Genomic DNA, 23,613 nt, shown 5'->3' on the forward strand with positions numbered 1-23,613 from the left:
AAGATCGATAGGTTATGAATAAAGGCAGCAATTTGGCTGAAAAGCGTGAATGGATTTCAGGGGAATGGTAGCACAATGGTTATATTTTTACATTTGTTCTTGGGATGTGGGCTTCGCTGGCCACCATTTATTGCCCATTCCTAATTGCTCTTGAGAAGGTGGTGGTGAGCTGCCTTCTTGAACTGTTGCAGTCGGTGTGGTGTAGGTACACCCACAGTGCTGTTAGGGAGGGAGTTCCAGGATTTTGACCCAGCGACAGTGAAGGAACGGTGACATATTTCCAAGTCAGGATGGTAGGTGGCTTGGAGGGGAACTTCCAGGTGGTGGTGTTCCCATCTATCTGCTGCCCTTGTCCTTCTAGATACTGGTCGTGGATTTGGAAGGTGCTGTCTAAGAAGCCTTGCTAAATTCCTGCAGTGCATCTTGTAGATGGTACACACTGCTGCTACTGTGTGTCGGTGGTGGAGGGAGTGAATGTTTGTGGATGTGGTGCCAATCGAGCTGGCTGCTTTGTCCTGTTAATTAATCCATTACTAATTTTATTAGTAATCAAAACTCATTTTCTAATCATTCAGAGACATGAGTTCAAAACCCACCACAGTAGCTGAGAAATTTAAATTAAATAATTAAATAAATCTGGACTAAAACGCTGCTAATAGTGACCATATAGCTATTGAATTGTTGTAACATCCCATCTAGTTCACTACTGTCCGTCAGGGAAGGAAATCTGCCCTCCTGTGAATAAATACGAAGAAGTGACTATAGACAGATTAAAGAAATGAGCAGACATGGTCAGATGAATTTTAATGTAGAGATGTATGATGCATATTGCAAGGAAGAATGAGGTGAGACCATATAAACCAAATTTAAAGCAGGAGCAGAGAGCCCTGGGGGTATACCTACACAAATCTTTGAAGGTGATGGAACAAGTTGTTGAGAAGGCAGTTAAAATGTTTTATGAGATCCGTGGCTTTATTAATGGAAGCACAGAATACAAAAGCAAGAAAGTTATCAAAATTGAGGGTTTTGATAGAGTAAATAAGGAGGAACTGTTTCTGGTGGCTGGAGAGTTGCTAACCAGGGGACACAGATCTAAGTTAATTGACAAAAGAATCCAGGGGAGGTGAGAATTTTTTGGGTGACGAATTCTTATGATATGGAATGCACTCCCTAAATGTGTGGTAGAAACAGATTCATTCGTAATCTTCAAAAGGAAATTAGATCAAAATTTGAAAAGTAAAGAATTGCAGGGCTATAGCAAAGAGCAGGAAAGTGATTAATTAGATAGATCTTTCTATGGGCTTAATGGCTTCTCTCTCTACCATAAGATTCTATAAATTAGCAGCAGTAAGGTGATGGGCTTCTCTCTCTGTCTCTCTCTCTCTGGCAGATCGTGTACTTTCTCTGGCCTGGCACAAGTCGGGCACAATGATTGCAACAGGGTCATTGGACGTTATCCGAGTTTTTGATGTAAAGTCTGGTAAGTTGGTGTGTTTATGATTCTTACCTGGGTAAAGCCTGCCGGCTTGAGTTGACAAAGTGAACAGATTGAAGCAGTTTGGATGCTGCCTTTTCAGCCCAGAGGCCTGGGTTTGAAATTTATTATTCGTTCATGGGACGTGGGCATTTTGCTGCAAGGCCAACATTTATTGTCCTTCCCTAATTGCACTTGAAGTAATGATGAGCTTCCTTCTTGAATACCTGCAGTCCATATAGTGAAGGTACACCCACAGTGCTGTTAGAGAGGGGATGGGTTACAGACTTTTGACCCAATGACTTGCCAATGGTGGTGTTCTCGTGTGCTGCTGCCCTTGCCCTTCTAGGTAGTAGAGGTCGCAGGTTTAGAAGATGCTTGGCAAGATTCTTCAGTGCATCTTCTCAATGGTATATACTGTGGACTCTGCGCTGGTGAATCCACACAGATGACTGTCTTCTCTCACTCTGATGTCGAGACTCTGTGAAAATGACTGTGAAGCACTCTCGAACTAGCTCAGATTCACTGACAGCAAAAGTAAATACGTTTTTTAGAAGTTTAGAAGCTTTTTTACCTGTCATGTGTTTATGCTGTTATTTGCTCTGGGTCAGCGCCCAGTTTTTCAGTCTATGGTATTTAACTGAATCTCAGCTCCTCCTGATTGCCACATTCACCCGTGTTCATCATTTCCTTTCTCTCCAGGTCACTGCACACGCCGTATTCTTGTGGATCGCGGTGATATTGTTTTCCACAATCGTGAATGTGTGGTGTGGAGTCTCTGCTTCCTAAGTGATTACACCATTGTGAGTTCAGATTCAGCGGGGAAAGTGCAGTTCTGGGATTGGAAGACAGGAACTCTGCTGAAAACACACCCTGTCACCAACTGTGATGTGCTGACGTTGGCAGTGAACAAGGTGAGTGAGACTGGGTCTTTATGTTGGCTGATTTCTGCCACTGGTTCAATCACACCCCACTCAGTTATAATACCCAGCTCGTCACTCCCAAGCTCTGTTGTACAATCTGCTGATCGGGATCTTTCTCTCTGAAGGATGAGGACAGCATTGCTGCTGGGACATCTGAGGGAACTGTTGTCCAATTCCAGCTGCTTGCAGTAAAGTCAGGAGTTGCTGACACTCATTGGGTTCGTACAAAGACCTTTAAATACCACTCCCACGACGTGAGGGCTGTCATTCACACCAAATCTGCTGTTGTTTCAGGCGGTGAGTGGATCAAATCTATTTCTATGTTAGGTAAGCTACGAGGTGGAACTTTTCCTGAACTACTTTCTTCTCCTGGATAAGGTTTGGATGCCCAGCTTGTCATTCGTCCCATGATGGACCTAGTGGAAACCAAGTCGTATGAAGCTGCTCTCCGCAAAGTCCTCTTCCCACATGTAAGTGTTTGTTGGAGCCACCATGTGCTCTGTATCAGTATCTAATTACTCTCCAACACAGACCAAGAAGTGAAATTCTGACTTGAACTCTGGGCTGCAGAGCTTGTGAGCAAAGACAGTCATAGTCCGCAGATGGTTTGAACGTAGGAATTGTGAAGCTGTAGTAATGAGATTCTGTAGGACAACCTAGTAACTGGTCAGTTTAACATCAGTGACGGGGAAGGTTTTAGAAACAATCATGGAAAAAACAACAGGTACTCCAAGAGCTTTGAGTTATTTAAGGAGAGCCAGCACAAATTTGTAAAAGGCAGATTGTGCTTGGCTAAGCTAATTGAACTTTTTGAAGTAGTAACAGAAGATTGATGAAGGTAATGCAGTGGATGTTGCCTCTGAATGGATTTTAAGAAAGCATTTGATAAAGTTGCACATGAAAGGCTGTTAACAAAATTGAGGCTCATGGAATAGGAGGGTCAGTGCCAGCTGGTATAAAACATTAGCTTAAGGACAGAAAATGGCAAGTTGTGGTGAACAATTGCTTTTGGACTGGAGTATTATAGACAGTGGTGTTCCTCTAGGTTGGTGCTAGGACCACCGCATTTTTGATATACAGGTACCAGACCCCCTTGTCCAGCATCTCAAAATCCGGAAGGGCCCAAAAACTGGGACCTGACCTGAAAACTATACAATCGCCATCAGGCATTGCTGTCCGTCATGTATGACATAGGAGCAGAAGGTGGCCATTCAGCCCATCGAATCTGTTCTGCCATTTGATGAGATCCTGGCTGATCTGAAAATCCAGAACTCCACTTTCTCACCTTTTCCCCATAAATCCTTGATTCCCTTACTAATTAAAAATCTGTCTATATCAGCCTTGAATATACTTAACGACCCAGCCTCTACAGCCCTCTGCGGTAAAGAATTCCACAGATTCACTACCTTCTGAGAGAAGAAATTCCTCCTCATCTCTGTTTTAAATGGGTGACCCCTTACTCTGAGATTATGCCCTCTGGTCCTAGACTATCCCACAAGGGGAAACAATCTCTCAGCATCCACCCTGTCAAACCCCCTTAGAATCCTATATCTTTCAATAAGGCTGCCTCTCATTCTTCTAAACTCCAAAGAGTGCAGGCTCAACCTACTCAACCTCTCCTCAAAAGAAAATCCCACCATATCCGGGATCAACCTAGTGAACCTTCTTTGGACTGCCTCCAATGCCAGTACATCTTTCCTTAGATAATGTGACCTTAGATAAGATGACCAAAACTGTTTACAGTATTCTAGGTGTAGTCTAACCGGAGCCTTGTATAGTTTTAGCAATATATCCAGGTCATGGCACACTGATTCTCTGCTCGTTGGGCCTGGGATTAACGGTGGAAACCGGTCTGGTCTGCCCTTCATCCCATCCCATCGCTTCCTTTCCCTGTCCCACCTGTATCCAGCTGGGTGGAGAAATCAGCCCAGCTTCAGTTATCCTATTCCCCCACCACCCCTCCTCAGCCCAGGACCCAGAATCCAGAAAATGCCCATATCCAGTACACGTCTAGTCCTGAGCTTCCCAGATACGGGTACCGCACCTATATAAAAGACCTTAATACTGGAAAATAGAGCAAAATTTCAAAATTTGTAGATGATACTAAATTTGGAGGTGTGGCTGACAGTGAGGATGATACCAAACCACTGCAACAGGACATAGATAAGCTAAAGAATGGACAGACAAGTGGCAGATAGAATTTAATAGAGAAGTGTAAGGTGATGCATGGGAGCGGCAATATAGACTTAATAGCACAATTCTAAAGAGTTTGCAGGGACAGAGGGATCTGGGGTTCATGTACATAGACCTTTGAAGGTGGCATATTGAGAGAGTGGTTAACCAAGCCAATGGGACCTTGGGCTTCATAAATGGAGATATTAAGCACAAAAGCAGGGAAGTTATGCTGAACCTTCTTAAACCTCTGGTTAGACCACAATTAGAGAATTGCGTCCAGTTCTGGTCACCACACTTTAGGAAGGATGTGAGGGTCCTTGCATGGGTGCAAAGGAGATTTACCAGATGGTTCCAAGGATGGGGGAGGGGGTGATTAGTTACCAGATTAGATTTTGAGAAGCTGGGTTGTTCTCCTTGGAGAGCAGGAGGTTAAAGGGAAATCTGTCTCAAAGGTGTCCTAGATTATGATAGATTTAGATAAGGCAGACAAAGAGAAGTTTCCCTATTAGCTGATGATACAAGGACCAGGGAACACAGATTTAAGGTTTTGGGCAAAAGATACAGTGGGGGGAATGTAAAGAAGAACATTTTTGTGCAGCGAGTGGTAAAGACCTGGGCCTGCTGCCTACTCGGCAGTGCCTATGCGCATGGTGGAAACGGAGATGATTGATATCGAAAGGAAACTGGGCAGGCACTTGAAGGAAATAAACTTGCAGGGGTACAGGAATAGAGTGGGAGAATGGTACTGATTGGATTGCTCCAGAGAGAGCTAGCATTGACTTGATGTGCCAAATGGCCTCCATCTGTGCTGTTCGACTCTATGCTTAAATAGCAGGGTGCAGGAGGTCAGCCAGATGCCCAGCAAGAGTCAAGCCTTCAGGCCAAAAAGAATTGGGGAATGAAAAGCAGAAACGTCCCAAGTGTTTCCTGTCATCCTGTAGGTGGTGCCATGTGAAACTACTGGAGGAAAAGTTAAAATATTCAACATGTTGAATGGTTCATGTTAAAGAACATGTTCCAACTAGTCAGTCAACCTACCCTCATGGCTGGAATGGTGTTTGCAGTGTATATGGCAGGAGGAGGATGGGAGAAACATGAAAGAGAGATGGGTAAATTTTTAAATCAATTAAATGGGGCGATCTAATTGAGATGTACAGAATTATGAGGGGTCGAGATAGGGTAGACAATAAAGACTTGTTTCCCCTAGCTGAGGGGTCAGTTACCAGGGGGCATAGATTTAAGGTGATTGGTAGAAGGATTAGAGGGGACATGAGGAAAAGCTTTTTCACCCAGTGGGTGGTGGGTGTCTGGAATTCACTGCCTAAATTGATGGTCGAGGCTGAAACACTCAACTCATTGAAAAAGATACTTGCACCTGCTGTAAGTGCTGTAACCTGCAAGGCTATGGACCAGGCGCTGGAAAGTGGGATTAAAATGAGCAGCTAGTTTCTTTTTTCTCTTTTTGGCTGGCACAGACACAATGGGCTGAATGGCCTCTTTCTGCACCGTAACTTTTCTAAGGTCTATTCCTTGACTTTTCCACAGCGAAACCTGGTGTGTTGCAGCCGGAAGGTAAATCTGCTCCTGTTTCAGTTCCCAGAGCAGCTCGAGTTATGGCGATTGGGCAGCCCTGGAGCCACAGGTAAAGGATGATGTTTAGTAAACCACGCTATGAATAAAGGATCTTTGGAGAAAATGCAGATTTTATTTGCTGTCAAGGGCTATTAGGGATAGGGAATAAAAATGCTGGCCTAGCCAGCAGCATCCATGTCCTATTAAAGAATAAAAAAAAGTTATCTAAGGGTAGTGCTCTGAAGAATTGGAAACACTATACCAGAGTGAAATGAGGTAAAACCGAGGATGGGAACATACATATTGCCGTATGGCACTGACGTAGTCCACATTGTGGGCACAATGTGAAACCAGGCCGGCTACAGTCCTCTTAAGACCTGGAATGAGATGGCCTGGTGATGCCATGGATATGTTGTTGCCTAGTAATGTTATGGGAAGGAGAATCTAAAAAGCTTTCAAAATTATGGAAAGTTTTGCATGACTTGAATTATAGAATGTACAGCGCAACCGGAGCCCATTCAGCTCACCATACCTTTATTGGTTTTCTGAAAAAGCTATCCAAAAATTCCCAGTTTCCCTGCTTCCTCATAACCCTGCAAAAATTTCCCTCCAGGTATTTATCCAATTCCCTTTTACTTTTGAATCTGCTTCCATTACTCTTTAAGACAATGTATTCCAGATCACAACAGCTTGTGTGTAAAATATTTTTCCTTCATTTCATCTGATTCTTTTGACAATTACTTTAAATCCATGTCCTCTGGTTACTGACCCGAATATCTCCTTTATCTAAACAATTGATGATCACCCCTCAACATTTCTGCTCTACGGAGAACAGTCTCAGCTTTTTTTAGTTTCTCCATATAAATGAAGTCCTTCATTCCTGGGACCATTCTAGTAAATGTTGCATCCTCTCTAAGACCCTGTCATCCTTGCTAAAATATGGTGCCCAGAATTGGACGCACTATTCCAACTGAGGCCTAACCAGTGTTTTATAAAGGTTTTGTTTAGCTTCCTTGCTTTTGTAGTCTGTCTCTTTATAAAACCAAGGATCCTGAATGAAGGTTGTTTTTTTAAAAAAAGCAATGTGTCCCATCACTTTTAAAGATTTGTCTACCTACACCCCCAAGTTTCTGTTCCTCCAAATCCTTTAAAACTGTACCATTTAATTCATATTGCCTCTCCTTATTCTTCCTACCAGAATGTATCACTTCACACTTCTGTGTTGAATTTCATCTGCCACATTTGTGCTCATTTTACTGGATTACCTGTCCTGGAGTCTGTGACTATCCTTCTCATTGTTTACAACATCTGAGTTTTGTGACATCTGCACACTTTGAAATTATGCTGTGTATACCCAAGTCTAGGTTATTTTATGGGGAGATGGTGGTAATGTCACTGGACTAGTAATCCAGAGACCCTGGCTAATGCTCTGGGGACATGGGTCCAATTTCCATGATGGCAACTGAGGGAATTTAAATTCAATTAATACATTTAGAATATAAAGCTAGTCTCAATAATGGTGACCATTAAACTATCAATTGTTGTAAAAATCATCTGGTTCGCTAATCCCCCTTAGGGAAGGAAATCTGCTATCCTTACCTGCTCCGGCCTACACGTGACTTCAAGTCCCATAGCAATGTGGTTGACTTCTAACTGCCCTCTGAAATGGTCTAGCAAGCCACTGAACTGAGTGCAATTAGGGATGGACAACAAATGCTGGCCTTGACACCAACGCCCACATCCCATGAAGAAGAATAAAGAAAAAAAAATATGTAAAAAAGAAGAGGCCCTGTCCCAACCATTTGGGAGCACCACTAGATACCTTTGTTCAGTCGGAAAAACAACTGTTCACCACTACACTCTCTCTGTTTTCTGTTTCTTAGCCAATTTTGTATCTATGCTACCACTGTCTCTTCTAACCTGTTGTCTTCAATTTTTCTGACAGGTCTATTATGTGGAACTTTGTGAAGCATCTTTTGAAAGTCCACATACACAACATCAGTTCTCTCCATTAACTTAAAATAGACAGTCGAGTTAGTCAAAAACAATTTGCCTTTAACAAACTTATGCTGGATTCATTTATTAAGCCATACTTTCCCAATTAATTTTGTCTCAGATTATTGTCTCTAAAAGATTCCCCATTGCTGGCATTAAGCTGACTGGCCTTTAACTGCTGTCTTTATCCCTATAGCCTTTTTTTGAACAGGGGTGTAACATTTTCAATTCTGTAGTCCTCTGGTACCACTGCCATATCTAAGGAGGATTGGAAGATTGTGGCCAGAGTCTCAGAAATTTTCACCCTGACTTCCCTCAGTAAATAAGATGCATCACATTCAAGCCAGATGATTTTTCTCCTTTTGGGTTATGTTAACCTTTTAAATAGGTCGTCCTTATTTATTTTTGTCCTTTGCAATTTTCCCACTGCCACCTCTTCTCCAGCAAAGTACTTATTCAGTACCTCAACCTTGTCCTCCATCTCCACAGGAAGATTTCCTTTTCAGTCCCTAATCAGACCTACCCTTTCTGTATTAACTAAGTTTGTGTTTTGTAAAAGACTTTGGGTTCCCTTTTATGTTAGCCACTATTCTGACACTCTCTGTCCCTCTTTTGCTTTTCAGTTCTCCACTTTACTTTCTGCATTCAGCTTTTTTAAAAATTCATTTAAGGGATGTGGATGTTATTGGCTAGGCCAGGATTTATTACACATCCTTAATTGCCCTTGAGATGGTGGTGGTGAGCTGCCTTCTTGAACCGCTGCAGTCCATGTGATGTAGGTACACCCACAGTGCTGTTAGGGAAAGAGTTCCAGGATTTTGACCCAGTGATAGTGAAGGAATAGTGATATATTTCCATGTCAAGATGGTGAGTGACTTAGAGGGGAACTTCCAGGAGATGGTATTCCCATGTGTCTGCTGCCCTTGTCCTTCTAGGTAGTGGCTGTGGGTTTGGAAGGTGCTGCCTAAGGAGCCTTGGTGAATTCCTGCAGAGTATTTAGAAGATGTCACACACTGCTGCTACTGGTGCATCGGTGGTGGAGGGAGTGAATGTTTGTGGAAGGGATTTCAGTCAAGTGGACTGCTTTATCCTGGATGGTGTCAAGCTTCTTGAGTGTGGCTGGAGCTGCACTCATCCAGGCAAGAGGAGAATATTCCATCACATTTCTGACTTGTGCCTTGTAGATGGTGGGCAGGCTTTGGAGGTGAGTTACTCACTGCAGGATTCCCAGCCTCTGACCTGTCCTTGTAGTCACAGTATTTATATGGCTAGTCCAGTTCAGTTTCTGGTCAAAGGTAACCCCCCAGGATATTGGTAGTGGGGGATTCAGTGATGTTAATGCCATTGAACTTCAAGGGGCGATGGTTAGATTCTTTCTTGTTGGAGATGGTCATTGCCTGACACTTATGTGGCATGAATGTTACTTACCACTTGTCAGCCCAAGCCTGGATATTGTCCAGGTCTTGCTACATTTGGACATGGACTGCTTCAGTATCTGAGAAGTTGCAATGGTGCTGAACATTGTGCAATCATCAGCAAACATCCCCACTTCTGACCTCATGATGGAAGGAAGGTCATTGATGAAGCAGCTGAAGATGGTTGGGCTGAGGACACTACCCTGAGGAACTTCTGCAGTGATGTCCTGGGACTGAGATGACTGACCTCCAACAACCACAACCATCTTCCTTTGTGCTGGGTATGACTGAGAGCTTTCCCCCTGATTCCCATTGACTCCAGTTTTGTTAGGGTTGTTTCTTTACTGAATTATTTTTTATTTCATTTTAATCACTAAATAAAAGATTATTTCTGTTGGCTGATAAATTGGTAACACAAGGATAGACTGATGGAAGAAGTATAAAAGGCAGGGGTAGCAGAGTTTTTTTGCCATTAAATAATTTATGACAAGTAAGTGTGTGGCAGCAACTGTAACATCATTGTAAATATTTAGCAAATTCCCTTTTCAAAGTAAATAAAAGGATACAAGCAAAGAGCAAAGTAACGAGATTAGAGTTATGGTTTCAGTCTTTGGGGTTAAACATTCTTCTGTCATTTCTTTGATCTTTGTGATGATTGACCTTCATAAACGTATTCAAATCTAAGCACTGGTTTATCCTGTATAAATGTCATGTGCTTCATTAATGAATAAATTCTAAGCTAGGACTCCAAAATCTATAAAAATGAACAACTTGAGAAACATTAAAATTAATATCAACCGGGACTTAAGGTGCATTTGTAGTATAACAGGCAAGGCAGATGAGCTTAGAGCTTGGATTAGTACTTGGGACTATGATGTTATTGCTATTACAGAGACTTGGTTGAAGGATGGACAGGATTGGCAGATAAACGTTCCAGGATTTAGATGTTTCAGGCAGGATAGAGAAGGATGTAGAAGAGGTGGGGGAGTTGCACTGCTGGTTAAGGGGAATATCATAGCTGTATGACAGGAGGACACCTCAGTGGGCTCATGCAGCGAGGCAATATGGATAGAGCTCCGTAATAGGAAGGGTGCAGTCACAATGTTGGGGGTTTACTATAGACCTCCCAATTGCTGGCGGGAGATTGAGGAACAGTTATGTAGGCAGATTTTAAAAAGATGTAAAAGCAATAGGGTTGTTGTGGGTGATTTTAACTTTCCCTATATTGACTGGGAATCACTTAGTGCTAGGGGTTTGGATTGTGCAGAATTTGTAAGGTGCATCCAGGAGGGCTTCCTGAGACAATATGTAGATGGTACAACTAGGGAAGGGGCAATACTGGAGCTGGTATTAGGGAATGAACCCGGCCAGATGGTCGAAGTTTCAGTAGGGGAGCAGTTCGGGAAAAGTGACCATAATTCAGTAAGTTTCAAGGTACTAGTGGATAAGGATAACAGGAGTCCTCGGGTTAAGGTGCTTAATTGGGGGAAGGCTAATTATAACAATATTAGGCAGGAACTGAGGAACCTAGACTGGAGGTAGATGTTTGAGGGCAAATCAACAACTGACATGTGGGGGGCTTTCAAATGTTAGTTGATAAGAATTCGGCACCAGCATGTTCCTGCTAGGATGAAGGATAAGTATGGCAAGTTTCAGGAACTTTGGATAACAAAGGATATTAAGAGATTAGTCAAAAAGAAAAGGGAAGCATTTGTCAGGTCTAGAAGATTGGGAACAGATGAAGCCTGTGGAGAATATAAAGAAAGTAGGAAGAAACTTAAGCATGGAGTCAGGAGGGCTAAAAGGGGGCCATGAAAAGTCATTGGCAACCAGGATTAAGGAAAATCCCAAGGCCTTTTATACATATGTAAAAAGCAAGAGTATAGCCAGAGGAAGGGTGGGTCCTCTCAGGGACAGAGGTGGGAATCTGTGTGTGGAGCCAGAAGAAATGGGATAGATACTAAATGAGTACTTCTCATCGGTATTCACCAAAGAGAAGGACTTTGCAGTTGATTTGTCTAGGGAAGAGTGTGTAGATAGCCTGGATCATGTTGAGATCAAAAAAGAGGTGTTAGGCATCTTGAAGAATATTAAAGTGGATAAGTCCCCAGGGCCGGATGGGATCTACCCCAGAGTACTAAGGGAGGCAAGGGAGGAGATTGCTGGGGCCTTGACAGAAGTCTTTGGATCCTCACTGGCTATGGGTGAGGTCCCAGAGGACTGGAGAATGGCCAATGTTGTTCCATTGTTTCAGAAGGGTAGCAGGGATAATCCAGGAAATTACAGGCCGGTGAGCCTTACGTCAGTGGTAGGGAAATTATTGGAGAAGATTCTTCGTGACAGGATTTACTACCATTTGGAAGCAAATCAGTGTATTAGTCAGAGGCAGCATGGTTTTGTGAAGGGGAGGTCGTGTCTCACTAACTTGATTGAGTCTTTCGAGGAAGTGACAAAGATGATCGACGATGGAAGGGCAGTGGATGTTATATACATGGATTTCAGTAAGGCCTTTGACAAGGTCCCTCATGGCAGACTGGTACAGAAGGTAAAGTTGCACGGGATCAGAGGTGATCTGGCAAGATGGATACAGAATTGGCTTGGTCATAGAAGACAGAGGGTAGCAGTGGAAGGGTGCTTTTCTGAATGGAGACCTGTGACTAGTGGAGTTCCGCAGGGATCAGTGCTGGGACCTTTGCTGTTTGTGGTATACATAAATGATTTGGAGGAAAATGTAACTGGGCTAATTAGTAAGTTTGCTGATGACAATAAGGTAGGAGAAGTTGCAGATAGTGAAGAAGATTGTCAAAGGATACAACGGGATATAGATCGGTTGGAGACTTGGGTGGAGAAATGGCAGATGGAGTTTAATCCAGACAAATGCAAGGTAATGCATTTTGGAAGGTCTAACACAGGTAGGAATTATACAGTAAATGGCAGAACCCTTAAGTGCATCGACAGGCAGAGGGATCTGGGTGTACAGGTCCACAGGTCACTGAAAGTGGCAACGCAGGTGGATAAGGTAGTCAGGAAGCATATGGCATGCTTGCCTTCATTGGCAGGGGTATTGAGTATAAAAGCTGGGAAGTCATGCTGCGGCTGTACAGAACCTTAGGCCACACTTGGAATATTGCGTGCAATTCTGGTCGCCACATTACCAGAAGGAAATGGAGGCATTGGAGAGGGTGCAGAGGAGGTTTACCAGGATGCTGCCTGGTTTGGAGGTTATTAGCTATGAGGAGAGGTTGGAGAAACTCGGATTGTTCTCACTAGAGCGACAGAGATTGAGGGGCGACTTGATAGAAGTTTACAAAATTATGAGTGCCAAGGACACAGTCAGAAGCTTTTTCCCAGGGTGGAAGAGTCAATTACTAGGGGACATAGATTTAAGGTGAGAGGAGAAAACTATAGAGATGTGCGGGGCAAGTTTTTTTACACAGAGGGTAGTGAGTGTCTGGAATTCGCTGCCAGAGGAGGTGGTGGAAGCAGGTACGATAGTGGTGTTTAAGAGCCAGCTTGACAAATACACGAATAGGATGGGAATAGAGGGATATGGACCCTGGAAATGCAAAATGTCTTAGTTTGACAGGCAATATGATCGGCGCAGGCTTGGAGGGCCGAAGGGCCTGTTCCTGTGCTGTACTTTTCTTTGTTCTTAACACAATTGCAAACTGTAGAGTTACTGACAGAAGTGACTGACTCTTTCACGACAGTCCCAGCTTCCATCCCCCATCATTGGCTTAAGTCAAGGCTCTGTACAGTGTACACCTTGATGTCTTAGCTTTACACCTTCATACACAGAGCCTTGCGTTAAACTCTTGTGCCCTTTAAATATATATTTGCCTCTTAGTGCATTTTAATATTAATTTCTCTGCTCGGTCAAGGAGCACAAGCTTTTGCTGTTCCTAATTCCTGCTGTAACTCTGGGCCTTTCCCGCACCAGACCTGGTTTTCATATTTCCCATTTATTTGCAGACTTTGTGCTCATGTTCCTATCCAGTTTATTCAGATTTGTTTTCATTTAATCTCACTTATACTGTTTAGTGTGTTATTTCTCTTCCTCACTGTCTCAGGAACTCCTGGCGATGTCCTGCCAATCAGCAAAATACCAGAGAAACTGCTTCAATTAAAGAACAAGGTGTGTGGGAAGATTTTGGTGCTGACATTAACAATGAACGTTTAAACTCTGTCGGGTCTAATAGGCTCTGGGTCTTTATGGTGTTTTTGTGAGCCAGTGACAAACATAGCTTGCTACCATTGTGTTGACTTGGGTTCTCCTTTCAAGCTGAAGTCAGCCAGGCTTGCTGTAGATGTTATCTGCCTCCACCTCCCCCACCGTGTGTTGGGCTCCTTGTGGGAATTGGGAATCGCTTCACCTACCGTGTACAGGCTCACTCTGGGAATCACCCTCTTTATGCTGGACTCTTTAACATAAATAGGGACGGGAGTAGGCCATTCTGCCCCTCGAGCTTGCTCTGACATTCAGCAGAATCATGGCTCCTGCCTGTCCGCCATAACCCTTGACTCCCTTGTAGATCAAAATCTGTCTAACTCAGCCTTGAAAATATATTCAATGGTCAGCCTCCACTTTTCTTTAGGGAGGAGAATTCCAAAGATTAACAACCCTCCAAGAAAATAAATTCTCCCTCATCTCTTCCTTAAATGGGAGCTCGCTTACTTTTAAACTGCGACCTCTAGTTCTAGATTCCCCCGTATCTACCCTGTCAAGCCCCTCAGAATCTTTTATATTTCACTAAGATCATCTTTCATTCTCCTAAGCTGCAATGAGTTTCGGCCCAACCTTTCCCCATAAGACAACCCTTTCATCATAGGAATCAACCTAGAGAACCTTCTCTGAATTGCTTCAAATGCACTGGGCTCACTCGGAGCTCCCACCCTCTTACCCCATTTGCCCTATTTCCCAACCATGTGCTGGGCTCAGTCTGCTGGCGCTGTTTTTGATTCTGTCTTATAATTTTTCCTGTGTAGGGTTGTGACCACATACGGTGCTGTGCACTCTCTCCCTGTGGAACCTGGATTGCATTCTCAAACATCCACAGAGTCCGTCTCTATCGAATACAGTATGAGAATGATTCTGTCACAGTTAATGCGGTAGGTCAGATGTCAGAGTTGTAAGATAGAGAATTGTAGCGAGAGGTGGTAGAGATTTTTGAGGTCTGTTGCCTTCCTGTGATTTGGTTTGAGTAACGGAAGGTGTGTGTTTGTGTCATTGTGTGTGTGTCACAAGAGCAGTGTAATGGGGGATTGGGGGCGTGTCATGACAGCAGTGTAATGGGTTGGGGAAATGTCACGAGAGCTGTGTAATGGGGGGTTGGGGACGTGTCACGAGAGTAGTGTAATGGGGAGTTGGGGGTGTGCCACGAGAGCAGTTAATGGGGGGTTAGGCACGTGTCACGAGAGCAGTGTAATGGGGGGTTGGGGGCGTGTCACGAGAGCAGTGTAATGGGTTGGGGAATGTCACGAGAGCAGTGTAATGGGGGGTTGGGGGCATGTCACGAGAGCAGTGTAATGGGGGGTTGGGGGCGTGTCACGAGAGCAGTGTAATGGGTTGGGGGCGTGTCACGAGAGCAGTGTAATGGGTTGGGGGAATGTCACGAGAGCAGTGTAATGGGGGGTTGGGGGCGTGTCACGAGAGCAGTGTAATGGGGGTTGGGCGCGTGTCACGAGAGTAGTGTAATGGGGGGTTGGGGGCGTGTCACGAGAGCAGTGTAATGGGTTGGGGGAGTGTCACGAGAGCAGTGTAATGGGGGGTTGGGGGCGTGTCACGAGAGCAGTGTAATGGGGGGTTGGGGGCGTGTCACGAGAGCAGTGTAATGGGGGGTTGGGGGGCGTGTCACGAGAGCAGTGTAATGGGGGGTTGGGGGCGTGTCACGAGAGCAGTGTAATGGGGGGTTGGGGGCGTGTCACGAGAGCAGTGTAATGGGGGGTTGGGGGCGTGTCACAAGAGCAGTGTAATGGGGGGTTGGGGGCGTGTCACGAGAGCAGTGTAATGGGGGGTTGGGGGCGTGTCACGAGAGCAGTGTAATGGGGGTTGGAGGTGTGCCACGAGAGCAGTGTATTGGGGGGGTGTGTGAGAGTCAAGGGGGTTTGATGGGTATAGGTTGGGCATGGGTATTGGGTTCCTGCGTCTAATTTGTGCGCAAATGGTTATCGATCGTACGCACGTTTTAACCCTTTGCCCTCCTACAGGCCTCACGATTTGTGAAGACTCTGCAGCAGGCTCATCAGTTGCTGTTTTCCGCCGATTCCACCAAGCTGTTTGTTGCTTCAGATCACAACCGTATCCAGGTGGTGGATTTAGTGACACTGAATGCCAAGCGAGCACACATCCTCACACCCAAATCCAGTAAGTTTCCTCAGGAAGGTGCCACAAACTGTTCTGGGTCTTCACAAGCTGCCATTTGCTTGATGATGAAATGTAAATGCAGGGACATGGGATATGTCCCCTTTTGGCCACAAATGTCAGGATACTTCCTTCTGCACGTGTTCATGCTATGTGCTACTCCATGGCATTTGGGATTGTCCATCCAATGCATAGGGGCAACATTCAGTGTTTCTCCTGAAAGTGCTGACTCTCACTGGGGGACAGTTCCTGAAGGTGCTGAGTCTCACTGGGGGGGCAGTTCCTGAAGGTGCTGACTCTCACTAGGGGACAGTTCTGAAGGTGCTGACTCTCAATGGGGGACAGTTCCTGAAGGTGCTGACTCTCAGTGGGGGATAGTTTCTGAAGGTGCTGACTCTCACTGGGGGACAGTTCCTGAAGGTGCTGACACTCACTGGGGGACAGTTCCTGAAGGTGCTGACTCTCACTGGGGGACAGTTCCTGAAGGTGCTGACTCTCACTGGGGGACAGTTCCTGAAGGTGCTGACTCTCACTGGGGGGCAGTTCCTGAAGGTGCTGACTCTCACTGGGGGGCAGTTCCTGAAGGTGCTGACTCTCACTGGGGGACAGTTCCTGAAGGTGCTGACTCTCACTGGGGGACAGTTCCTGAAGGTGCTGACTCTCACTGGGGGGCAGTTCCTGAAGGTGCTGACTCTCACTGGGGGACAGTTCCTGAAGGTGCTGACTCTCACTGGGGGGCAGTTCCTGAAGGTGCTGACTCTCACTGGGGGGCAGTTCCTGAAGGTGCTGACTCTCACTGGGGGACAGTTTCTGAAGGTGCTGACTCTCACTGGGGGGCAGTTCCTGAAGGTGCTGACTCTCACTGGGGGGCAGTTCCTGAAGGTGCTGACTCTCACTGGGGTACAGTTCACCAAATCAGACTGTGTAATAAAGAAACATAGCCTTAGATTAGCTGGGGATTCAGTGTCTCTCCAGGGAGGATTTATTTATTTATATCCACAGTGAAGCTTTTGTATTTTTGCCAAATATCTTTTTCTTGTCGTGCTCCTGTAGATTCCCTTGAGCCTGTCCATCTGTTGGCAGAGAGTGCAGATGGCAACTGGCTGGCAGGTGCAAATTATGGCTGTGAAATCAGCATCTATAACCTCAAGCAGTTAAAGGTAGGGACCAAAGACTTCAGGCTAATGCCAATGTATGGGGGCGACAGAGGATAATGCTCAGTTATCAGGAGGCAGAAGTGTAACCCGGGTGCGAGGGTCAGAGAGAGTAATAACCATGTATGAGGTGATGATATAGGTTAATGTTGGGTATGAGGTTATTAGTCATGGAGAGTAATGGGGTTATTGGGGGCTGACCGGAAGGTAAGTTGGTTGTGGAGGTGTTGGTGATGGAGGATAACATAGAAAATGGGAACAGGAGAGGTCATTCAGCCCTTCGATCCTGCTCCGCCATTCAGTATGATCATGGCTCATCCTCTATCTCAACGCCATACTCCCACTCTCTCCCCGTACCCCTTGATGCCTTTAGAGTCTAGAAATCTGTCTATTTTCCTATTTAAATATATTCAGTGACTTGGCCTCCACAGCTTCTGTGTTAGAGAATTCCATAGGATCAGGATCACCACCCTCTGAGTGAAGAAATTTCTCCTGTCCTAAATGGTCTCTCCCATATCCTGAAACTGTGACCCCTTGTTCTAGACCCCCCAGTCAGGGAAAACATCATCCCTGCATCCAGCCTGTCCATCCCTGTCAGAATTTTATACATTTTGATGAGATTCCCTCTCATTCTTCTAAACTCCACTGTATATAGGCCTAGTTGGCCCAATCTCTCCTCATACGACAATCCTGAAATCCCAGGAATCAGTCTGGTGAACCTTTGCTGCACTCCCTTTATGGCAAGTATATCCTTTCTTAGGTAAGGAGACCAAAACTGCACACAATACTCCAGGTGTGGTCTCACCAAGGCTCTGTACAGCTGCAGTAAGACATCCTTGCTCCTGTACTAAGGCCAACATACCATTTGCCTTCTTAATTGCTTGCTGCACCTGCATGCTTGCTTTCAGTGATTGGTGTACAAGGACACCCAGGTCCCTTTGTACATCAACATTTCCCAATCTATAACCATTTAAATAATACTCTGCCATTCTGTTTTTCTTACGGAAGTGGATAATTTCACAGTTACCCACCTCACACTGCATCTGTCATGTATTTGCCCACTCACAAAATTTATCTAAATCACCTTGAAGTCTCTTGATATTCTCCTCAACACTCACATTCTCACCAAGTTTCATGTCATCAACAAAATTGGAAATATTACACCTGGTTCCTTCATCCAAATTATTGATACATGTTGTGAGTAGCTGGGTCCCAACCACTGATTCCTGCGGTCCCCCACCAGTCACCACCTGCCACTCCAAAAGGGACCCATTTATTCCTATTCTGTTTCCTGTCTGCTAACCAATTCTCAATCTATGCCAATATATTACCCCTAATTCCATGTGCTTTAATTTTACACACTAACCTCTTTTATGGGACTTTATCAAAAAAGTTTTCTGAAAATCCAAATACACCACATCTACTGGTCCCCCCTTATCTATCCTGCTAGTTACATCCTCAAAAAACTCTAGTAGGTTTGTCAAACATATTTCCCTTTCACAAATCCATGTTGACTTTGTCTAATTCTGTTGATATTTTCTAAGTGTCCTGTTATCACATCCTTTATAATAGATACTAGCATTTCCCCTACTACTGATGTTAGGCTAACCAGTCTGTAATTTCCGATTTCTCCCTTCCTTTTTTAAAAGTTGGGGTTAGATTTGCCACCCTGCAACTGTTGGGACTGTTCCAGAATCTACAGAATTTTGGAAGATGACAACCAACAAAATCCAGTATTTCCATGGCAACCTCCTTTACTACCCCAGGATGTAGATTATCGGGCCCTGGGGAATTATCGGCTTTCAATCCCATTAATTTCTCCAGCACAATTTTATTAGTAATACCAATTTCCTTCAATTCCTCCTTCTCATTGGACCCTTGGTTCCCTAGTATTTCTGAGAAGTTATTTGTGTCTTCCTCTGTGAAGACAGAACCAGAGTAGTTGTTTAATTGCTCTGCCCTTTCCTTGTTCTCTATTATAAATTTTCCCACTTCAGACTGTAAGGGACCTACATTTGTCTTCACTAATTTTTTTCTTTTTACATATTGATAGAAGCTTTTAAGTCTGCTTTTATGTTCCTCGCAAATTTACTCTCATACTCTATTTTTCCCCTCTTAAATCAATCTCTTGGTGCTCCTTTGCTGAATTCTAAACTGCTCCCAATCCTCAGGCTTGCTAGCAACTTTATATGACTCCTCTTTGGATCTAGTATTATCCTTAATTTCTTTCGTTAGCCAAGGTTGGGCCACTTTACCTGTTGAGTTTTTGTGCCAGAAAGGAATGTATAACTGTTGCAATGCATACATTCATTCCTTAAATATTAGCCATTGCCTATCCACCATCATGCCTTTTAATGAAGTTCCCCAATCTATCTTAGCCAACTCACGCCTTTGTAGTTTCCATTGTTTAGATTTAGGACCCTAGTTTTGGATTGGATTACTTCACTTTCCATCCTAATGAAGAATTCTATCATGTTATGGTCACTGTCCCCTGTCGGAACCTGCACAATAAGATTATTAATTAACCCCTTCTCATTGCACAATACCAAATCTAGGATAGCTTGTTCCCTGGTTGGTTCCATTTCATAACTGGTCTAAAAAAAAATTTCGTACACACTCCAGGAATCCATCCTTCCACAGCATTATTGCTAATTTGGTTTGTCCAGCCTGTTTGTAGATTAAAGTTACCGGTGATTACTGTAGCACCCTTGTTACATGCATCTCTGATTTCCTGTTTAATGCTGTCCCCTACCTTACCACTACTGTTTGGAGGCCTATAGGCAACTCCCACTAATAATTACTGTTCCTTGTTGCTTCTTAGCTCCACCCAGACTGATTCTACATCTAGGTTTTGAGCCAATATCCTATCACTATCACACTGATTTCATCCTTAACTAACATCACCCTGCCTCCTTTCCTTTTTTGCCTGTCCTTCATAAATATCGAATACCCTTGGATATTCAGTTCCCAGCCTTGGTCACCCTGCAGCCATGCCTCTATAACCACAATCATATCGTACCATTTACATCTATTTGCATTGTTAATTTGTCTACCTTATTGCAAATGCTCTGTGCATTCAGATACACTGCCTTTAGACTTGTCTTTTTAACGTTTTTACACACTTTTTTTGTACAATGGCCCTATTTGCTTCAAGCCATTGTTTCCTCTGCCGTCCACTTGTGCTTTCTTCTTTCCTGTCTTTCATTCCCATCTTTGTCTCCCTCTTTTATGTCTCCCTGTTCAGGTTCTCATCCCACTGCCTCTCTTGTTTAAACTCTCTCTTCCACGGTACTAGCGGATACCCCTGCGAGGATATTGGTCCCAGTCCTGCTGGGGTGCAACCCGTCCAGGTTGTACAACTCCCATCTTCCCCAGAATCAGTCCCAATGCCTCAGGAATCTAAATCCCTCCCTCCTACGTCATCTCTCCAGCCACACGTTCATCTGATCTATTCTCCTATTCCTTACCTCATTAGGATGTGGTGCTGGGAGTAATCCTGAGATTACTACCTTTGAGGTCCTTCTGTTTTCAGGACCCCTTCTTTCCTTTTACCTATGTCGTTGGTACCATTATGGATCATGACCTCTGGCTGTTCACCCACCCCCTTCAGAAAGTCATGCAGCCGCTCAGTGACATCATTTACCCTGGCACCAGGGAGGCATGTACCATTCTGGTGTCATGTCTGGTGCAGCTGCAGAAACTTCTATTTGTTCCGCTTACGATCCGGGACATCACCACAGGAGTTCCTCAGGGTAGTGCCCTAGACCCAACCATCTTCAGCTGCTTCATCAATGACCTTCCTTCTATCATAAGAAGAGAAGTGGGGATGTTTGTTGATCATGGTACAATGTTTAGCACCATTCATGACTCCTCAGATACTGAAGCAGTCCATGTCCAAATACAGCAAGACCTGGACAATATCCAGGCTTGAGCTGATAAGTGTAACCATCGCCAATTGACATTCAATGGCATTACCATCACTGAATCCCCCATTATCAACATCCTGGGGGTTACCATTGACCAGAAACTGAACTGGACTAGCCATATAAATACTGTGGCCACAAGAGCAGGTCAGAGGCTGGGAATTCTGTGGCACGTAACTCACCTCCTGACTCCCCAAAGCCTGTCCACCATCTAGAAGGTGCAGGTCAGGAGTGTGTTGGAATACCCTTCACTTGCCTGGATGAGTGCAGCTCCAAAATACTGAAGAGGCTTGACACCATCCAGGACAAAGTAGCCCACTTAACTGGCATCTCTTTCACAAACATTCAGTCCCTCCACCACTGACGTACAGCAGCAGTGTGTGTACCATCTACAAGATGCACTGTAGCAACTCACCAAAGCTCCTCAGGCAGCACCTTCCAAACCCACGAGGACTACCATCTAGAAGGACAGGGGCAGCAGATAGATGGGAACACCATCACCTGCAAGTTCCTCTCCAAGTCACTCACCATCCTGACTTGGAAATATATCGCTGTTCCTTCGCTGTCACTGGGTCAAAATCCTGGAACTCCCTCCCTAACAGCACTGTGGGTGTACCTACACCACATGGACTGCAGCAATTCAAGAAGGCAGCTCACCACCACCTTCTGAAGGGCAATTAGGGATAGGCAATAAATGTTGGCCTAACCAGCAACGCCCACATCCCATAAATGAATTTTAAAAAAAGCTGAGCCACTTGTGCTGGCGTGGACTTGGCTCTTGCTGCATTCCCCTGAGAATGCATCTCCCCAGCAGTTTCCAAAATGGAAAATCTGTTAGAGAGGGAGATGCACTTAGGGGACTCCTGCACTAGTGCTTATACCCTCTCTGGCAGTCACCCATTCCCTTTCTGCCTCTGCACTCTTTACCTGCAGTGTGACCACCTCACTCCATGTGCTGTGCACAGAGATCTCATCCTTGCGGATGTTCCATAGTGACTCCAGCTGCAGCTCCAGCTCCAAGATGCAGATTTTGAGTAGCCACAGCTGGAGTCTCTTCCTGCACACATGGTCACCCTGGACATTGGAAGTGTCCCTGACGTCCTACATCACACATGAGGCCAAGCTGCCCAGCCGTGACTTACCCTTAAATTACTTCCATTACTTTTACTTCCTCTGGTTGAGAGAATATCAAGGTATCAAGGACAGCAGAAATACATAATATATCCTACTTACCAAGGCTACCGCTCTTCTTTATGAGGAAAGGTAGAAAATGAAAGGATCACCTCCTTCCCTCTTTGCTGAACTTCCTCACTCACCAAACTCCAATTTAAGTACTCTGATGCAGCCCAAAGAAGCACTCCAGTACAGACAAGGCAGCGCTGTGGATGGCCTGTTTTTAAGCTCTCTGAATCTAGATTCTGAAAACCTGTTTAACCTGATTAACTAGCTGCAGCAGCAAGCAGAGCCTATATAGCCCTTGCGTTAAAGCTGGACTGAAACACCTTCTCCCAACCCAAAGAGCTACTTTTAGTTAATTACTAAATTAAAGAACAACTAGACTTTAGGTAGAAATTAACCCTTAAACTAACCCTTAAAGTCTTTCACTCACCAAACTCCAACTTAAGCACTGTAATACAGCCCAAAGTAGCACTCCAGTGCAGAGGGGTATGTGGGGTATCAGAGGGTAATTCTAGGTGTGGGGGTGCTTACAATATGTAACTTTGGGTTTGGGGTGACTGATTAATGCATGGGTCTGAATTGGGGGTGCTGTGTGACAGAGGGTAATGCTGGGTCTGGAGGATTGACAGTGGTTAATGCCCAGGTACAGGGCAATGATGGGGATTGTGGGTATGGTGGGATGACAGAAATGTTGGGGCAGGGGCTGGTATCAGCTGGAGATGTGGGATGGAGAGGGGCCACTGTCGGGAAGGAGGAAGCATCCAGGGGGAGGGGAAGGAGGACGGGGGTGGGGTGTTGGTGAGGGAGGTGGTGGTGGTTGGGTGGGGGGGGGGGGGGGGTACGGTGGTGAGGGAGGTGGTGGTGGTTGGGTGGGGGGGGGGGGTACGGTGGTGAGGGAGGTGGTGGTGGTTGGGCGGGGGGGCGGGGGTGGGGAGGGGCGGTGGTGAGAGTCGGGTGTCTGTTGGCCAGGCCTGTGATTCCTTGCACTGATGGATTCCTCTTCCTTCCAGCATCACTGCACAGTTCCAGCCTATAATCAGCTCCCCACTGCTATTGCCATTAATCCACAAACCAACAACCTGATCACTGTCCACGCAGATCACCAGGTATGACCCACTGTAACCAAGTGAAACCACACTCCACCTTGCTGTCAGCACTATGAAATAATCCTGTCTGTGGTTCTTGCTGTCACACTCTCTGCTGCTGTGAGATTCCTGTCAAAAATCTGTCATTTTTCAAAATTTACAGACGAGACAAAACTTGGCAACATGGTAAACAATAAGGAGTAAGGAACAGATTTCGGGAGGATATAACCAGCCAGACAAAATGGGAAAACATGTGGCATAGGAAATTTAATGCAGAAGAGTGTGAAGTGATATGTTTTGGACAGAAGAATGAGGAGAGGCAATGTATACAAAATGGTCCAATTTTAAAAAGGGCTA

At 44.9% G+C, this 23,613-nt stretch overlaps 1 protein-coding gene across 1 annotated transcript in view; it reads left to right on the plus strand.

Moving 5' to 3' along the window:
- Positions 1 to 23,613, plus strand: part of utp4 (UTP4 small subunit processome component) — a 55,242-nt gene that overhangs the window by 12,475 nt on the left and 19,154 nt on the right. Inside the window, exons 4-13 of the mRNA XM_041192256.1 lie at positions 1,391 to 1,480; positions 2,177 to 2,388; positions 2,523 to 2,694; positions 2,776 to 2,867; positions 6,118 to 6,214; positions 13,625 to 13,689; positions 14,541 to 14,663; positions 15,762 to 15,918; positions 16,969 to 17,075; positions 23,182 to 23,277. Coding sequence (XP_041048190.1) covers positions 1,391 to 1,480; positions 2,177 to 2,388; positions 2,523 to 2,694; positions 2,776 to 2,867; positions 6,118 to 6,214; positions 13,625 to 13,689; positions 14,541 to 14,663; positions 15,762 to 15,918; positions 16,969 to 17,075; positions 23,182 to 23,277 — 1,211 coding nt within the window. The remainder of the gene's footprint in view (positions 1 to 1,390; positions 1,481 to 2,176; positions 2,389 to 2,522; positions 2,695 to 2,775; positions 2,868 to 6,117; positions 6,215 to 13,624; positions 13,690 to 14,540; positions 14,664 to 15,761; positions 15,919 to 16,968; positions 17,076 to 23,181; positions 23,278 to 23,613) is intronic.

The sequence above is a fragment of the Carcharodon carcharias genome, chromosome 7 (genome assembly GCF_017639515.1).
Source record: "Carcharodon carcharias isolate sCarCar2 chromosome 7, sCarCar2.pri, whole genome shotgun sequence".
In the NCBI taxonomy this organism is placed as follows: Eukaryota; Metazoa; Chordata; class Chondrichthyes; order Lamniformes; family Lamnidae; genus Carcharodon; species Carcharodon carcharias.